Genomic DNA, 16,164 nt, shown 5'->3' with positions numbered 1-16,164 from the left:
GGCGTTATTGCCTTTTGTTTTTGTTTATTGTCACATGACACTCGATTTGTATTTAATAAGCTCAAATGCCAGCGCCTGTGCGTGGTTCGTGGTGCGAGGTGTTAACGTTGTTATTGCTGTATTACAGTGACGTGTCTGGCCTACAAGGCATTGAACAAAGTCTCCATAGATAGGGACTATGGAGAAGCAACAAAATTAAACGAAAATGGGGGCAGTTTCTAAAGCATGTTATTCAGATTGCCTCTTGGTGAAAAACGCAACATCTGTGGTAATCTTGAAAAGAAACTTCCAAAATACTATATCCTTGGCGGTGCTTTTTATACAATATATAGTAAGATGTGAGTAGTGGTATGTTTGGAGAGGTTTAGGCTCTAATACGGAACCTCTTCTTTCATTTCCGCTGTTTGAAATTCAATAATTGAAAACAAAAGTTATGGGAATATATATTAAAAAAATTAAAAATGGATTATAAAGTGGAAGTCCTTGATTCCCAACACCTTCTGTCACAGTTATTTATTGACTAAGGATATCGAAATGATTTATGAACAACAAATATGGCCTTTACCAAAGCATTACTGCTTTAAAAGGATTCAATTCAGTAACAAGATTGTTTTGCGAAAATAGCGCATAAATTGAATAAAGTCTAGAGTGCCCGTCTCGATTCATTCCGATTATCGATGTCAGCTGTTCTTGAAATTCGTTAACCAGTTATGTTGGAGTTACTTGAAGTCCTTACTGGTACCTGCCTGCTAAGTTTACCCCGTCAAGACGCCTCTGTCCTAAAAGCCAACTTGCATAGTTTGGATGCCAATAAAAATGACCAACATTGATTTATATGCAAGGCAAACAAAATACTTATTATCAATAGACAAGCTCGCACATACATTGGTCAACGGGCAAATAGCAATGATGAGCGGCATGTAAAATAAAAATCCGAAACAAAACTCAACACAAATACACAAATACACAAAACATACCAACATACCAGCAACCAGCAAATGCCAAGCTGCAGTTGTCGACGACGGAGTCGATTTATTTAATGTGGGGGGACGATGAGGGGCGGACAACAAAATACGACAAGCTGACAAAAATGAATAGCTTCAAAAGCGACTAAATCGCCAACGAGCGAGTAGCGGAGAGTAGCGAGCAGAAAACAAAACAAAAACCGCCAGCAGCTGACTTTGAGAAGTAAACGCATTTTTGTTGTTTCTCGAGCGGCTGCTGCTGCTGTTGCTGTCGATATAAAACTCATCTTCAGCTTGCGCACAAAGTTTAATCAGTTGCAAAAGCTCCGTCGGACAACATCTTCATCAACATCCCATTCATGATCATCGGTAGAGCCGAGAACGAGGCGCGCAGGGATACGAAAACGAAACCAAACTCTAAAGTAGACTGAACATAAAAGAAAGCTACAGTTTAGAGAGTGTGTTGTGATTCGAGACTTGCAGTGAACCTCAGCCAGAGTCATGAGCTGCAGAAATGTGAGTGTAAACATATATGTATAGATATTGAAGTGATAGTGAAATGATAATGTGTGATCATATAAATTTTACAGTTATTGCTCGGCATATGCTTAGTCTCTTTGACGCTGCTTACGGCGCATGCGGACGTCTCACACCTGCGCAATGGCCTGGAATATTCAATAACGCCGAGCTCACAGGTGGCCTATTACCACTATCCGACTCCCCAGCGTGCACAGCCCCGCCTGGGTAGTCCACCACAGCGTCCGCAACAACAGCGTCGCTATCAAGCGGCACCACCGCATCATCAGTCAGTCGTACGACAATTTACAGAACCTGCCCTCGATCATGTCGCCTTCACGCAGGCGCTGACAAGTCAAGGTTATGTGTTTGGCGCTGCTTCGGCGCCCCTAGCCGCAAATACACCGCCCTCAGTCGGTTCATCTCCCTCAGGTCGTGCCCTTGGCTCATCGGCTGCCGTCGATGCCAACTCGCTGAACGTTAAGCTGCCCGTGCCCTTTGGCATCACGCCGCTGAATGTGGCGCAGTTGCCCCTGCAAGCGGGTGCCCCCTACTCCACAGTGTCGCACACCACCGGACTGACATCGTACGGCACGCCGGAGATTCAACGCCGATAGCCATTGATAGCGACTGACGTTGTCCTTGGGACTTAGCATGAATTTTAGCTTTCATCAGTATCTTCATTTACAATCATCAACGCAGAGCTGCGCAGAGCTGCCGACTGAAAAAACTGAAATAACTGAAAAACTCAAACAATCACGCATCACTATCTATCTACCTACCTACCTTCGATATCATATCTTAATAATATATATTGTGTGAATCTTTAGTGCAGTGAATAAAAGTGACTTGCCATGTCATATCGACTTACCATTATACCATCATAGTCTTGAGGCTATTATGTTATCGGAATAAATGATTTTACGTCTCAATTATCTAAAGTTCGCTGTCGGGTGACCGACTGACTGAATCCCCCCAACCAGCGTCATTGGCCCCTCTCCATTGGGTTCGGTGGTTGCATTTGCATAAAGCCATGACTGAAGGTCACAAGTCGACGTCTTCATAATCGCACCTTTCACTCGCTGCAGATCGATGTTTGTTTATACTTGTCATCTACATTTATTATTTATTTATTTCTAATTTTTTATAAATACTTAAACATGTGCGGAGGCAGGCAGGCTGGCAGGCCGTTCAATCTTCGAAATGAGTGCCTCATTTGCATACAAGTTTAAGAGCGTTTGTTGTGTGTGTGTGTGTGTGTGTGTGTATGTATGTGTGTGTGTGTGTGTTTGATTTCGATGAGCATGGCATGGCATTGGTTAATTGGAGAAGCGTGAAATGTTATTATAATTAATGGTTGCAAACTCGGGGGCAGATGCAATGTCGTCTAAACTCTGATTAGTGATGCAAAGAACCCATAAATATTGCTCAGAATTACTTTATTTAAAGCGAATATCCACAGCTGCACACAGAACTCATTGCCGAATCCCAATGAACCCGCTCTAAAACAGGAATTTGTGAAACCACTCAAAAGGCATAGTAAATAAATACAAAACACTATTTTTAATTGATACTGCTATAAAACACAATATTGTTAATGAGAGAAAGTCTTCGAGAACTATCCAAAAATAGAAACTGATTATTGAACGAAAATTTGTTATATTTTTATTTTGAAACCTGATTACTTCCAATGGTGTCAAAATGCCTATTTAGGCAAAATAATGAAGGAAACCAAAGGCAAGATGAATGAAATGGCTCCAGAACTAACTCTTACAAATCCGGATATGGTATTAAACGATGCCTTGGATAAATGGATACAATTTTGAACGAAATATCAAAATAGTTCACGGTAAAGGTAACTGGGGTTTGGAGAAGAAAGTGATAAGACAATGCAGTTTGTATTGCAAAGAATCATCAAGTGGCTGCCACATCTCTAATATGGAATATGTTAGGCTCCAGGCTTTCTAGAAAAGGCGGCTTTCCGAAAAGAGATTCCCATCGAACAAGGAGGTTTTCTCTATTATGAGAGCCCTAAAAAGCAAACAAAATGAAACGTCTGACGAAGGGGAAAATTATTAGCGTGTTAAAAAATTAAAGAATCACTCCGAAACACCTATTGTACCACCCCCGTAAAAACAACTTGACTAGGAAGTATACATTCGTAAGCGCTTCCGTATTACTCTATCAAATCAGAGGAAAATCTGCTGAGAAAAAAACAGCAGCAAATATTTTAATACATACATTATTAATTCGTAGAGTAAGTGGCTGTTCTCGCTATAAATCTGTTGAGGTAAGTGGCAAAAAAAACGCGGATACAGTTATGAGTGGGGCAACACCATAGTAAAACACTCGACTTGTCATCGAGCGACAGCCTTGAGATCACAAGATGCGGAGATGATGATTTCTTGAAAAGAAAAACAAAAAAAAAATGCGAAACACGCAAGTGATCATCAACACCAGCCGGCTCTGACCAGCGGCCAGCAGCAAGTGGTCAGCGGTTAGCACGTGACTGGCCGCACAGAGATTGTTCATTAAACATAATACGAGCCGGTTTCTCTGATTCTGCCTTTACACATTGCCAATTAAAGTGCCGACTGAACTTTTGAAAGGGGCCTGCTTGTGGTTAAGGGCCGGACTTGGTCTGGCTTTGAAGTTTTGTGTTTTATGGCTTCCACCAAAGCTGCACTCGATTGGCACTCAACGTCTGAAATATGTTTATTCAAAGGATATTACTTATATACTCTATGGCAATACGATCTGACAAACAGCTGTTTGTAAGCTAGACTTTTGTAAGAAACAGATGAGAAGTATTTATATATATAATACTAAATAAGGCGCAGCAGTCGGTGTATTCCCAATCAGCTATTGTAAGAAGTGAGTTCTATACTGAACGCTTCTTCTTCTTCTTCTTGACATGTTTACTATGCGCTCTTCCCATACAACCAGGAAAAATCAAATAAGTATGCATTTAAATAAATACTAAATTAAAACTATTTTGTATTTAATAAAATAATGTTTTCCGGCGCTTTCTGCTTTCGGAAAGAAATTATTCACGTCCTTCAGTTGGTTCCTTTCTACACTTAATCAAATATTAGTTATAACACATAACGTGCATAAATTACTAGATATATCTTGTAGAAATATTCTACTACTATCTCAAAACTTAAAAAGTGTTTTAATTTTTAATTTCGATAGGAATTAAAAAAATTACATTTTAATATTTATCTGCTGGTTTACTTTTCATAATCTTTGTTTTTGTAGTGTGTGTGTGCTGCAAATATTCTGCATATAGTTTCAAGTTCCTTTAAATCCATTATTTTTCTTACTTCTCTATTTAATGTGTGCATATTTTTCTTGCATCATTTCTGAGAAATTTAAGGTTTCATTTTGAATTATGAAACCTAAAAACGGCCATCTTTTGCTGCCATTCTAAAATCCTGTTGCCTTGAATGTGAAGGTCGCTTTGGCGAAACTAATTAGACTTGCAAGGAATGCGAGCGGTGAGGATGAAAGCGAGCCCAGTTGGTAATAAAACCATGCCAAAAAGCATTTACGACGTGGTGGGGGCCAATTGCAAATTTAAGTGCCGCACACTAGTGTGACGAACACACAACAACAGCAACAACAACACACTTGCCCCCGGTTCAAAAAGCAAGCTGTGTAGCATTTTTATGGTCAGCGTTAATGCTGCAATCAATATAATGTTTATTGGCCAAACTGAGCGCAAATTGACAGACGATTTAAAATATATTGAGGCAGCTCAGATCAGCCCACACAAAGCTGCTACCCACCAGCCTAGTGCAAAACGCAGGCTACGCAATCAAATCGATACGATTCGAAATGGATTTGAAGCAAGGCGATTGATGGTTGCATACAAATGCGAGCACTTTGCGAAATATGCTGCGACTTCCGACAATTGTCGCGCAATTAAAGGCCAAACACGTCTGCCAAACAATGCTGGGCCAGGCGAGACACTTATGTATGTATGCCGACAAGTCGTCTGCAGAAGCGACCAAAAACCACACACAAACCCCACATGCATACATATCTTAACCAAGGCAGAATGGCCGCCAAGTTTAGCTGCAATTGTGCCGTTGGTTGTTAACAACTATATAAGGCACGGGCTGGGCAGGCTAAGAGATATTAACAACTCAAGACTCAACAGTCCAACAAGCAGCCCACTAAGCAAAAGCAAAATGTACAAATTCGTAAGTTGATACTAAGGAGTGGATAGCACCAGGCACCAGGCACCAGGATTGCATTGAATGACCAATTCTTCTTCCTTTTCTGCAGCTCTTCGTCATTGCCGCACTTGTTGCTTGCGCTTCGGCCAAGCCTGGTATTGCCGCTCCCTTTGCTGCTCCTCTGGCCGCTCCCTTGGCTGCTCCTCTAGCTGCTCCCATTGCCTACGCTAATGCGCCGCTTTACGCTGCTGGAGGCAGCAGTCAGGTGGATGTGCGCAACAACTACGACGGCACCCTCTCCTCCTACGCCACTGCGCCTTTCGAGTACGCCGGACCCTACTCCAGCCGTTACGTGTCTGGCATTCCAGCTGCCTATGCCGCTGCTGCTCCAGTGATTGCCAAGTACGCAGCTGCTCCTTTGGCTGCTCCAGTAGCTGCTCCATTGGCCGCTCCAGCTCCTTTGGCCGCTCCAGTTCCAGCTCCTCTGACTGCTGCTGCCTATGCTGCTCCCTACTCCGCCCCCTACGCCGCTCCTTACGCCGCTCCATTCGCCGCACCCTATGCCTCACCATACCTGTCCGCTGCTTATGCCGCCCCTTATGCCGCTCGTTTTGCTGCCGCACCAGCTGCCCTTGCTGCTCCAGCTCCTCTTTTGGCCTAAGAGAAAGCCCCGAGTGATTTAACATGAGACTGCATTGATGTGTCCGAAAGCCTGGTACAAAGATTGTAGGGAAATAAATAATAAAAGAATGAATGCAAAGTATATTGTTACCCCTTTTATTTATGAACATGAACAGCATTAGCCCCGAGGTTTCTTTTTATGTGGAAAAATACCAATTGGGAAAAATTGTGCATATGCTGCGGAATAAGATATATTTGGATAATTCATTTTATAACTTGATTTGCTCTTACGTGTAACTAAATCGGCGTTGAAGAGAGAGAATTGAATAGAAGAGCTCAAGGTCGCTCAGCTGTAAACTGCTGCAGTTATATATTAAGACATTTATCTTCAGTAACTAATACAATGCAACAAAACTGTCAATGTGTGTGTTATATAATGAGCAGCCCAGCCAAACGTAATTTGAATTGCTGGCTTTCAAAACATTTCAGAAGTTATTGGCCCCCACGGGTCGGGCCAAAAATCAGACACTAAACGTTTGCATAAACAAATGTAATTTCTTTCAAGTCGGTGACAACAAAGTCACGATTTAGTGCCCAACTGCAGCAACACAGCCAATACCACAACAATACTTGTATTACCGCATCGATCCGAGCGTTATGGCGTGTCTGACACACATATAAATAAGTCGGTGGGGCCACCCAAAAACGGGCAAAGGTTGCCGCCGACGAAAACGAAAGTGTGGAAGTGCAGGCATTCGATTGCTGGCGCAATTAGATATTTGTTAAACAATTATGAATTCGCTTTTCACTATAAATTAAAAGCAATGCAAAGTTGTACAGACATTGACAGCAACACTCCGGTCGTGACAAGACGCGTCTAACTTGAAAGCAAGGACAACAATAATTGGAAAAATGTGGCAACAGACTGTGGTAAGTTTTGTGGGAGGCAACGAGTGAAGGGCACACCTAAGACTTAACACACATACACACACACAGACTTCCCTGTTGGTATTGGTCGCGATTGGGGGCAGTGTGGCCAAGCCCTCGCATCACTTTTTCGATCACCACTTCGAACACCTGCATACCGCTGTGCCGCAGCACTTGGAATATGGAGTACCATCGCCACAGCTGCCCGCACCAACACCCTTGTTGGGGGAGACGCTAGTGCCTGCTCCTGAGCAGCTGTGGCCAGCGCCTGAGCAACTGTGGGCAGCGCCTGAGCCTGCAGTGTTCCCTGCCCCTGCTCCAGTATGGCCCGCCGCTCCAGCACCACCACCACCAGCGCCACTTCCCCTTTATCCAGCTCCTGCTCCCCTGCTGCCAGCTCCTGCGCCCTTGCTGCCCGCTCCTGCTCCTCTGCTGCCAGCTCCATTGCTGCCATCACCCCTGCTGCCTACTGCGGTGCACACGCAACTGTTACCCGCACCACCCGTGGTGACGCATGTGGTGCCACCCGTTTTCCCAGCTGTGTCTTTCGCATCCAGCTATCGCGCCATACCTGGTCCTAAGACCACAACACACAAAGTGTCCATTGGATACGCGTTCCCCAAGCTGATTGCGCCACACGCTCACCTGCGCGCCTTGCCTTTGAAGTTGGCGCACCACCATCGTCACCACTCACTGTGGTGAGTCTGTTGCGCCGCAAGGCATCAAGTTAGAACGGAAAAGCTGCTTCTCAATTATATATATAGTATAGGTGTAACCAAAGAGATTACAAGTCATTTGTAATATGTTCTAAGCAATCAAATATTAACTTATTCGAGAAACAATAAATCTATGTTTATATTTTTACAAGTAAATAGCCTGCGAGCGGTGCTACGCGTTTTTAGCTTCCTCTTTCTGGCTGCGTAATCCATTTTGCATATCAGTTTCAAAAAATGTGCGAAAGTCTGGGAAGCAGCTCAAGAAATGGTATGCAAACATAGCAAAGCTAATAGAATTATTTGCGTTTATGTTCTGAGATAAAATCTGATCTCGATTTTACTCCACTTGTGGGTCTATTTTGCAATAAACTATTACTAATGCTATTCTTTCCTTTGCATTATATATAGTAAAATGTTAAGCTTTTGAAAAATATTGATTTCATCTGAGAATCAATCTAAAGCTGAAAGATAAAATATATTCTTTCAACTACTTGTATATTTCGTAATTGTTTGAATACAGAATCAAAGTCTAAGTTTTGGGTACTTAAGGATATACACATCTATGTACACATTTGGACGATTTATGTAAATCGTCTTCTTTATTAAGACCTCACGTTTTCAGAAGGTTGTGGATGAATCTTGTTTTGAATATTGAAATAATTTCTGACTTTCAAAAACGTTGATTAACTGCCAAAAGGTGAATCCTATTTTCTCTTGCGGCAACAAAAACATATTTAATAATTAGTCAAGTAGTAAATCGGCCCATTGTAGGGACCCTTATTGATTACATAATCTGTATGTAAACCGCGCTGGCTATGTAGAATTATTTGAATGAGATAAATTATGACTTAACCAACAAGCACTTGTTTGGCCTATTTTTATAAATGTTATGCTACATAAGCACATATTCTTTTCATACCAGTCCACTATTCAATGCAAAGCCATTATCTCTGTAATGCATTCAGCGTTGGCTCGTAATGTGGCCACAAATAGATTCAAATGCCTGGAAAAGCAATTACAATTGGTTACACTGATAACGCACATGTATAGCAATTGGATACCTTTGTGTTGAGTGGCTGAGTTGCACACCACATTTGTTAACTGAATAATAAGAAATTCAGGGCATGTGGTGGTACGAGCATGTACAAGTAGTATGTGTGTTCGAATTACAATTATAGTTGGCTTAAACAATTGTTGCAACAAAGTGCTGCAAAAATTAATTTCGATTTGAATGCCAACTGTGCAAGAGGGACAGATGTTGGTGTGGGCGTTTCACTCTGCGTCCCACGTTCGCTTCGGTTCGGGTTGTCTGCGCGTCTGTCCGCTTGTCACGTCTTTGTGCTTAATGTGGCTCATTTGTAGGTGTACGGAGCGCAAAACGTCATAAATAAAACGGAAACTTGCCCAACCGCATGGCAAATGGCAAGCAAGCAAGAGTTGAGTGCAGGCGTTCCAAAAGTAAGTCATTGGGCTAGGTTATGGTTTTTGGTTGATCTGCCTGGTCGTTAGGGGTTCGATAGCTGCGTGCAATTATGAAAGTGCGGCGCATGCGTAACGGCAGTTCAATTGATTTTTAACATAATCGCACAACGCCCTTCGCATGTCCGTATATAGAAAGTGTAAGCAGCTGATTTCGTATGCCCCACCATGAGGGGTTTCTTTTTCCTGGGCTTTGCCCAGTACTTTGGTTCCGAATTATAAAAACGCCAACGAGCTGACAATGGGACATCAAATCACAGCTTGCCCTCAAGCAACCAAGACCTAGTCAGTCGCACTAACCAAACAAACTCAAGCAAAATGTTCGCCAAGCTTACGGTAAGTTTGGATCTACATTGGCGCATTGGATAGGACGGATTTTAAGGAGTGTTCTTGTTTTTGCTTTTGCAGTTCGTTGCTCTCTGCGTTGCCACCGCACAGGCTGGCTTGTTGCCCTTTGCAGCTGCACCAGCTCCACTGGCAGCCGGCGTGGTGGCACCCTACGCCTCCAGCTTTAATGCCCATCGCATAAATCATGCCGTCGCCTTCCCCGTGGCACCCGCTCCAGTGCCTGTGCCTGTCGCTGCACCTGCCCCGGTCGCCTTTGCTGCACCCGCTCCCGTCGCCCTGCCTGCTAAGGTTGGATTTGCTGCGCCTGCTTTTGCGCCAGCACCGCTGCCTGCCCCACTTGGCTTTGCGGCTCCTGCTTTGGCGCCAGCACCCGCTGTGGCTCTTGCAGCTCCACCCAAGGTAGCTTTTGCAGCCCCCGCTCTGGCACCAGCACCTCTGGCTCCTCTAGGTTTCGCTGCACCCGCCCCGGTTGCTTTTGCGGCACCTGCTAAGTTTGCTGCGCCTGTTGCCGCCCCCTTCGCTGCTCCAGCTCTAGCCGCACCCTTCGCTGCACCAGCTTTTGCTGGCCCTTTTGCCGCTCCTCTGCCCGCGCCCCTGGCGGTGGGACCCAAGTTCGCGCCCGCACCTTACCTATGGTAAGAAGGAGAAAAGGATTTATACCTAACTGAACGCCATCTCCCGCTGCATCCTATTAGAGCATAGAACTTAGTACCGTCCGCTAGAAATAGTCTCATAATCAATCACAAACCATGAAAGCTTGGCGAATAAATCGTAATATGAATCATTCAATTAATGGCATTTCTATATTTTATTGTCACGTTGAAGTTAAGTGAAGTAAACCCTACAATCGGATGTTCTTCACATGGCCAATGCGCTGAAAGAGCGGCACGTGCTCGAATGGTGTGTGGGAAAGAGGCACCGAATCGTATGTCACATGTGCTATTTTGGTCAGAGGTGCCACAATCGTATAGCCGGGATGCGGATGTGCTTGCTGGGATTGAACAGCCTGCACTTGATGCAGTGGATAGGAACTGAGCACTGAGGTGCCCTGATGAGGATGTGGACGAGGATGGTAGATGACTGTTGCGGCGTTGCAGTGCCAGATGGCCAGGCATAGTAGGAAACACTAGAGTGCACAATTAAATGCAATTTATATACGAGTATTTAATAGCCTTCTTCCTAGCACCTACCTTGAACATTCTGGCTGTTGTTGCTGCTGCTGCTCAGTGGCTTGAAGCTGTACTGAGACTCTTGGAGTTGAAGGCCAAGCGTTTTATATACTTTTTCTTAATTCCTTGGCGCTGATTTACAGTTATGAGCCGGGCTGTGCTGTGCTGTGCTGTGTGTGGCATCTCGAACCGGTTTATCCCAACTGCATGCTGAAGTCCCGCTCATGGAACCTGTTGCAAGAGTCTTACTCCACATCGGAGGCATCGAGTCATCGAGTGCTTCGCATACCAAACTCGTTTTCAAGTTCAAGTTTAATGCGTCACTTGGTTGTCGTTGTCATTGTTGTTGTTGTTGTTGCTGCTTTCGATTGGATGCGCGACAACTCGTCTTGAAGAGATTGTCAAAGTGTCAGTGACTCTTTGAACACATTTTTTCACATTGTTTTCATTCATTTCGTTGTTTGTTTGTGTTTTACAAATTCGAGTATACTCGTATTTGATGTGAGTTAGTTGGTCGCTTGGTGGTTTGGTCGCTTCGTCGCTTTTGTTTTTCCTGGCCATTGTTTTAAGCGTCCATTTAATCGTATTGTTGATAATTTCGTGACTTTTGTGTGCGTGCGAAACTTTTGTTGCTCAATCTCTTTATTTTATGACTTGCACTTCGCGCATACATACTCGAATAGAAAAATTGATTGGCGACGAAGCCCATCGAGCGGCAGTTTTGCTCTTTATACACAAATTATGCATTGCATCACATAATGTTGTCTTTTATTTTCATTTCAAACATTCATTTATTTACATATAATTTCAAAGAACATTGACCTTATTTTAATGTTTGTTTTTTAAGAGCGCGCGCGCCGCCCTCATCTCTGTGGAGACAATCGATTCTATAGACTATGGCTTAATGTGCCAAGCCGAGGGCCGCTTAACATTTAAAACCACCCGGGGCCTGTAAAACTGGTAAATGCTAAACTAGATCAAAGATTACAAAACAACGCCTAAAAACGCCAGCTAGCCACTCTAAACTTAGAGCGGGTCGGGATCAGAGCAAATCAAAAAATGTATATCAAATAATAATAATTAGAGTGTAAGCAACATGTTAACGTTGCACGCAAGTTGTTAGCATAATAAAAAAAAACTGGCGAAAGGTTTGCAGTCAGTCGCTGCGGCCGCCTTTGGCCACTTTAGGAGTGCGTTGTTTAATTAGGCAGGCGCGGCGAGGCAAGGTGTTGCATGTGAGAGGAATGCGATGCACGCACCTGATGGCATATAGTACGTTGCGTATGGACAGGCTGGTGAAATGTCTCTGACCAAATACAAGAAAAGTAGATTAAGTAAAAGACCAAAAGCGCGTGGCAGCTGACGGCATAATTAGATCATCGGCTCCAACTTTGGAGCTCTTGTTCGGGCGCTCGAAATTGCGCCCCCAAATTGCTATAAAAGCCATGCGAATCGATCCGCAGCAGCAATACAAGTGCACAAGTGCCTTAGAGTTAACTACGAGCAATTAAAGAGCAAAGTAGCAACATGTACAAGACTGTAAGTAGAGATCACTTTTTGCAGGGATTCCACGGATTCGTTTAGTTTGTCAAATAGTCACCTGCGTCTCAGACTTTCTTTTAGTGCAAACCAATATGGGGCAATTTTAATGGAGCTCTCAGGAATTTAAAAAAGGGAATAAATATACAAATGGTCTTTACAATCTTTTAAAGGCAAATTGGATCATGTTTAATTATAGCTTAGTTACTTACTTAGATCACGAGAAGTCTTGGATCTTGAAAATGTAGTGGGGTGGACGCTGTGTGGTACCAAATGCAGAGGACGAGTTGATGTGGTGTTGGTGTCGTTTATTGTTCCAATTAAAACTTCACAGATTAACTTAAATCGATTTGGGGGCGCGCATGCGCTGACTTCACACTTGCGATACAATGCGAATACTAAAAACTAAGCCTAATCTAAACTTATTCTAAGCCTCTGCTAGGCGGTCGCCGGTGTGGTGAATTCAAAGTCGGCAGCCGACGACCGACGGACAGTACGCGAACATTCCGCCCCCCTTGCAATACATTGCAAAACAACGTGGGGACGGCTTGGGAAGCGCTTAGCCGCTGCAGAAGCCGGACAAGATCCAGCCGAAGAGGGTGTTCTGAGCGACGGGGATTTCGGCTTGACCCGGCAACAGCCCTTGCTGTATGATTTTTGGGTACACATCAGCGCCGAAGACCAGGAAGACCGTGGAAGGCCGGTCAAAATTGGGGTCCGCCAGTGACAGATGCGCGAAGTGGCGCCGAACCGACTCGCCCACTGCAGCCGAGGGGGTCCGGTGCTGGACCTTGGCCTCCACCTTCAGGATCACCTCCAGTTCGGTGGAAGGGCTGTGCTTGGAGCGCACCAAGGCTGAGCAGGCTTTTTCGGCACCGATCGGGACACTGGCCAGCTTCAGGCCTTTGGCGAAGGATTCGCTGATGCGGCTTACAGGGCTGCAGGGATCCAGGAGGACGCGGACGTCAAACCATTTCCGCCCTGAACCGACTTGGACGACAGCCGTGGGCATGACCAGAGTTTTCCCGTGTTGGAGGAGTGAGGAGAGCGTAGGAGCCTGTGGGACAGGCAACGAGGACGGCGCTTTGGCGGACCGCCTTGGAGGCGTGCCTGCACGGCCTCGTCCGTGTTGGCGCGGCAAGCGCTCGACCACGACCGGCGCTCTGGCGGACCGCCTGGGAGGGGTGCCTGCACGATCGCGTGTTGTCCCACGATGTGCGTGCTCCCGCATGTGGAGCAAAGTGTGGTGGTCCTTTTCGCAGATCCGACACCGGTCACCGCTCCGACAGTCAGCTCCAGAGTGCTCGTGGGCCAGACAGTTGGGGCAGTACTGATTAATGAGCACTGCCCTAAGCCGCTTTTCCGCATTAAGCCGCAGGAACCGCTGACACTTGCGGAGGGGATGGACTCCCCGACAGACTCTGCAGCGGAACGAATCCACTCCCATGCGACGCTTGCTCCCGTGCGACCGGTTCTTGTGAGGTGCCATGGTTGTGGGAAAAGAGCTGCACGAAAAAGCGAGGAAAAACATTAAAAAATTATGCATGGAAACGGCCGTTGGGAATGTTAGTCATTGGACAGTGGAGCTGTCCTCGAACGGAAGGAAGACTAATTTAACGATGGGCCTTTTGATGGTGCCTCGTGCAGTCCGAACTTCGACTACACGGACTCTGCCATCCGAGCCAGGAAATGTGTCTTGAACACGGCCCAGGCGCCATTCATTGGGAGGAATGTTATCTTCCTTTATGACCACCATGTCACCTGATTGGAGATTCCGCGCGGGCTGTTGCCACTTGCTGCGCTTATGGAGCTCCTTCAGGTACTCGTCTTTCCAACGAAAACAAAACTGTTGGTTTAAGGCCTTGAGACGACGCCAACGGTTGACAATGGAGACTGCGTCTTCTTGGATTTCTGGCTCTGCCAAGGAGAGAAGGGGGCCACCGGTCAGGAAATGACCTGGAGTAAGAGCCAGCAGGTCACTGGAGTTCTCGGACATCGGAGAGATTGGGCGTGAATTAAGGCACGCCTCAATCTTGCAGAGCAGCGTGGACATCTCCTCGAATGTGTATTTAACACCGGAAGTGTGTTTGTAGAACAGAGCTTTGAAACTCTTGACACCGGCCTCCCACAAACCACCCATATGGGGAGCACCGGGTGGAATGAAATGCCAGGAGAGGATCTGTTGAGGATAGGATGCAGTTATGCAAGCTCGTGTCGCCTCAAGGAGATCACGATCCAACGCTTTTGCCGCTCCGACAAAGGTCGTGCCGTTGTCAGACTGGATTTGCGTTGGACATCGCCGTCGAGCCGCGAAACGTGCAAAGGCTGCCAGGAACTTTTCGGTCGTCAAATCGGAAGTCGCCTCTAAATGGATTGCTTTTGTGCTGAAGCAAACGAATACGCAGACGTATCCCTTCGTTATGAGGCAGGCACGGCCAGTGTAGTTTTTAATTTCGAAGGGGCCGGCATAATCAATACCAGTGTGGGTGAATGGCGGAGAGAAAGTGCTCCGTGGTACTGGTAGCTCTCCCATCAACTGTGTCTGGAGCTTCTTTTTGTGGATAAGGCACACCTTGCACGAGTTGATAATAGACTTGACCAGGACCCGCAGCCTCGGGATCCAATACCTAGATCGGACGAGGTTAATTGTGAGTTGGTTTCCTCCATGTAGAGAAAGCCGATGAGTGAACAAGACCAGGAGACGAGAAAAGCAACAACTGTAGGGGAGAACAATAGGGTGGCGTTCATCATAGCTCAATGTCCGAGAGGCCACCAATCGACCACACGATCTCATGATCCCGTGTTCATCCAAGAAGGGATTCAAATTATGGACTGAGCTTGACGAGGACACCGGTTGCCTTTTCTCCAAGGATTGGAACTCTTTCGGATACTCCCTTCGCTGAGTGCATATGATGAGGGCCCGTTGAGCTTCGACCAGCTCAGTGCTGCTAAGCTCGCTGGGCCGTTGGGGACGTGCCTTCCGGCATCGTGGGCTCAAACGAAGAACGTACGCTGTGACCCGAAGAGCTCTGCCGAAGTCAGAAAAACGTTCGAGGAAGTCTGCAGCTGGTGGCACTTGCGCAAAATGGCTTCTAATGGTGCGCTTCTCCATGTCGGTGTCAAGCATCGGGAGACCCAAACGGGGCCATTCTGCATGAGGGTACTTGAGCCAATCAGGGCCATGCCACCATAAGGTATTTGACCACAAGTCCTGCGGAGACGTACCGCGGCTTGCCAAATCCGCCGGATTGTGCTCGGATCGCACGTGTGACCACGTCTCTGCGGCGGAAGCAATCCTTGCAATTCGATTGGCGACGAAGGTCGTCCAAGTGCAAGCTGGCTTGCTGAGCCAGGCCAGCACAATCGTCGAATCCGTCCAAAAGAAAGTGTCGTAGCTGCTAAGGGGGAGATTCGGCAGGACGGCAGCAGCCATATCAGCCAAAAGGACAGCACCGCACAGTTCCAGCCGTGGCAAGGACACGGTCTTAACCGGAGCCACTCTCGTCTTGGCTGTGAGGAGATGCACTCGCACATCGTTGCCGAATTGAACCCGGACGTAAAGCGCGGCTCCATACGCGCGTTGGGAGGCGTCACAGAAACCATGGAACTGGAAGGATACTTGGGGTTCATAATTAAGCCATCTCGGTACGCGGATGTGGTTAATTTGGGGGTACTCCTGCAGGAGCTCGTTCCATTGACG

General features: G+C 46.0%; 4 protein-coding genes across 4 annotated transcripts; all 4 read left to right on the top strand.

The window, feature by feature from the left end:
* The first annotated feature begins 1,339 nt into the window (after positions 1–1,339).
* On the top strand, positions 1,340–2,098 carry LOC115633046. Its single transcript, XM_030530390.1, has 2 exons — positions 1,340–1,481; positions 1,556–2,098. The coding sequence occupies exons 1-2, from the start codon at positions 1,467–1,469 to the stop codon at positions 2,096–2,098; spliced, it is 558 nt and encodes a 185-aa protein (XP_030386250.1). The 5' UTR covers positions 1,340–1,466.
* A 3,579-nt stretch (positions 2,099–5,677) lies between these two features.
* Positions 5,678–6,326, top strand: LOC115632618 (cuticle protein 38). The gene is made up of 2 exons (XM_030529846.1): positions 5,678–5,689; positions 5,775–6,326. Exons 1-2 carry the CDS (start codon positions 5,678–5,680, stop codon positions 6,324–6,326), a joined length of 564 nt encoding a protein of 187 aa, XP_030385706.1.
* Positions 6,327–6,722: 396 nt separating this feature from the next.
* Positions 6,723–7,915, top strand: LOC115632616 (vegetative cell wall protein gp1). The gene is made up of 2 exons (XM_030529844.1): positions 6,723–6,741; positions 7,536–7,915. The coding sequence occupies exons 1-2, from the start codon at positions 6,723–6,725 to the stop codon at positions 7,913–7,915; spliced, it is 399 nt and encodes a 132-aa protein (XP_030385704.1).
* A 1,811-nt stretch (positions 7,916–9,726) lies between these two features.
* LOC115632729 (cyclin-dependent kinase inhibitor 1C) lies at positions 9,727–14,670 on the top strand (the record flags this gene model as incomplete). The annotated part of the gene is made up of 3 exons (XM_030529974.1): positions 9,727–9,744; positions 9,817–10,247; positions 14,652–14,670. Coding segments are annotated over exons 1-3 (468 nt in total), but the record flags the coding sequence as incomplete, so codon positions are not given.
* Between the last annotated feature and the right edge of the window lie 1,494 nt (positions 14,671–16,164).

Source organism: Scaptodrosophila lebanonensis, unplaced genomic scaffold (assembly GCF_003285725.1).
Source record: "Scaptodrosophila lebanonensis strain 11010-0011.00,11010-0021.00 unplaced genomic scaffold, SlebRS2 tig00001415-arrow-pilon, whole genome shotgun sequence".
Lineage (NCBI taxonomy): Eukaryota > Metazoa > Arthropoda > Insecta > Diptera > Drosophilidae > Scaptodrosophila > Scaptodrosophila lebanonensis.
Note: the sequence above shows the minus strand (reverse complement) of the source record. Positions and strands in the feature narration are given on the sequence as shown.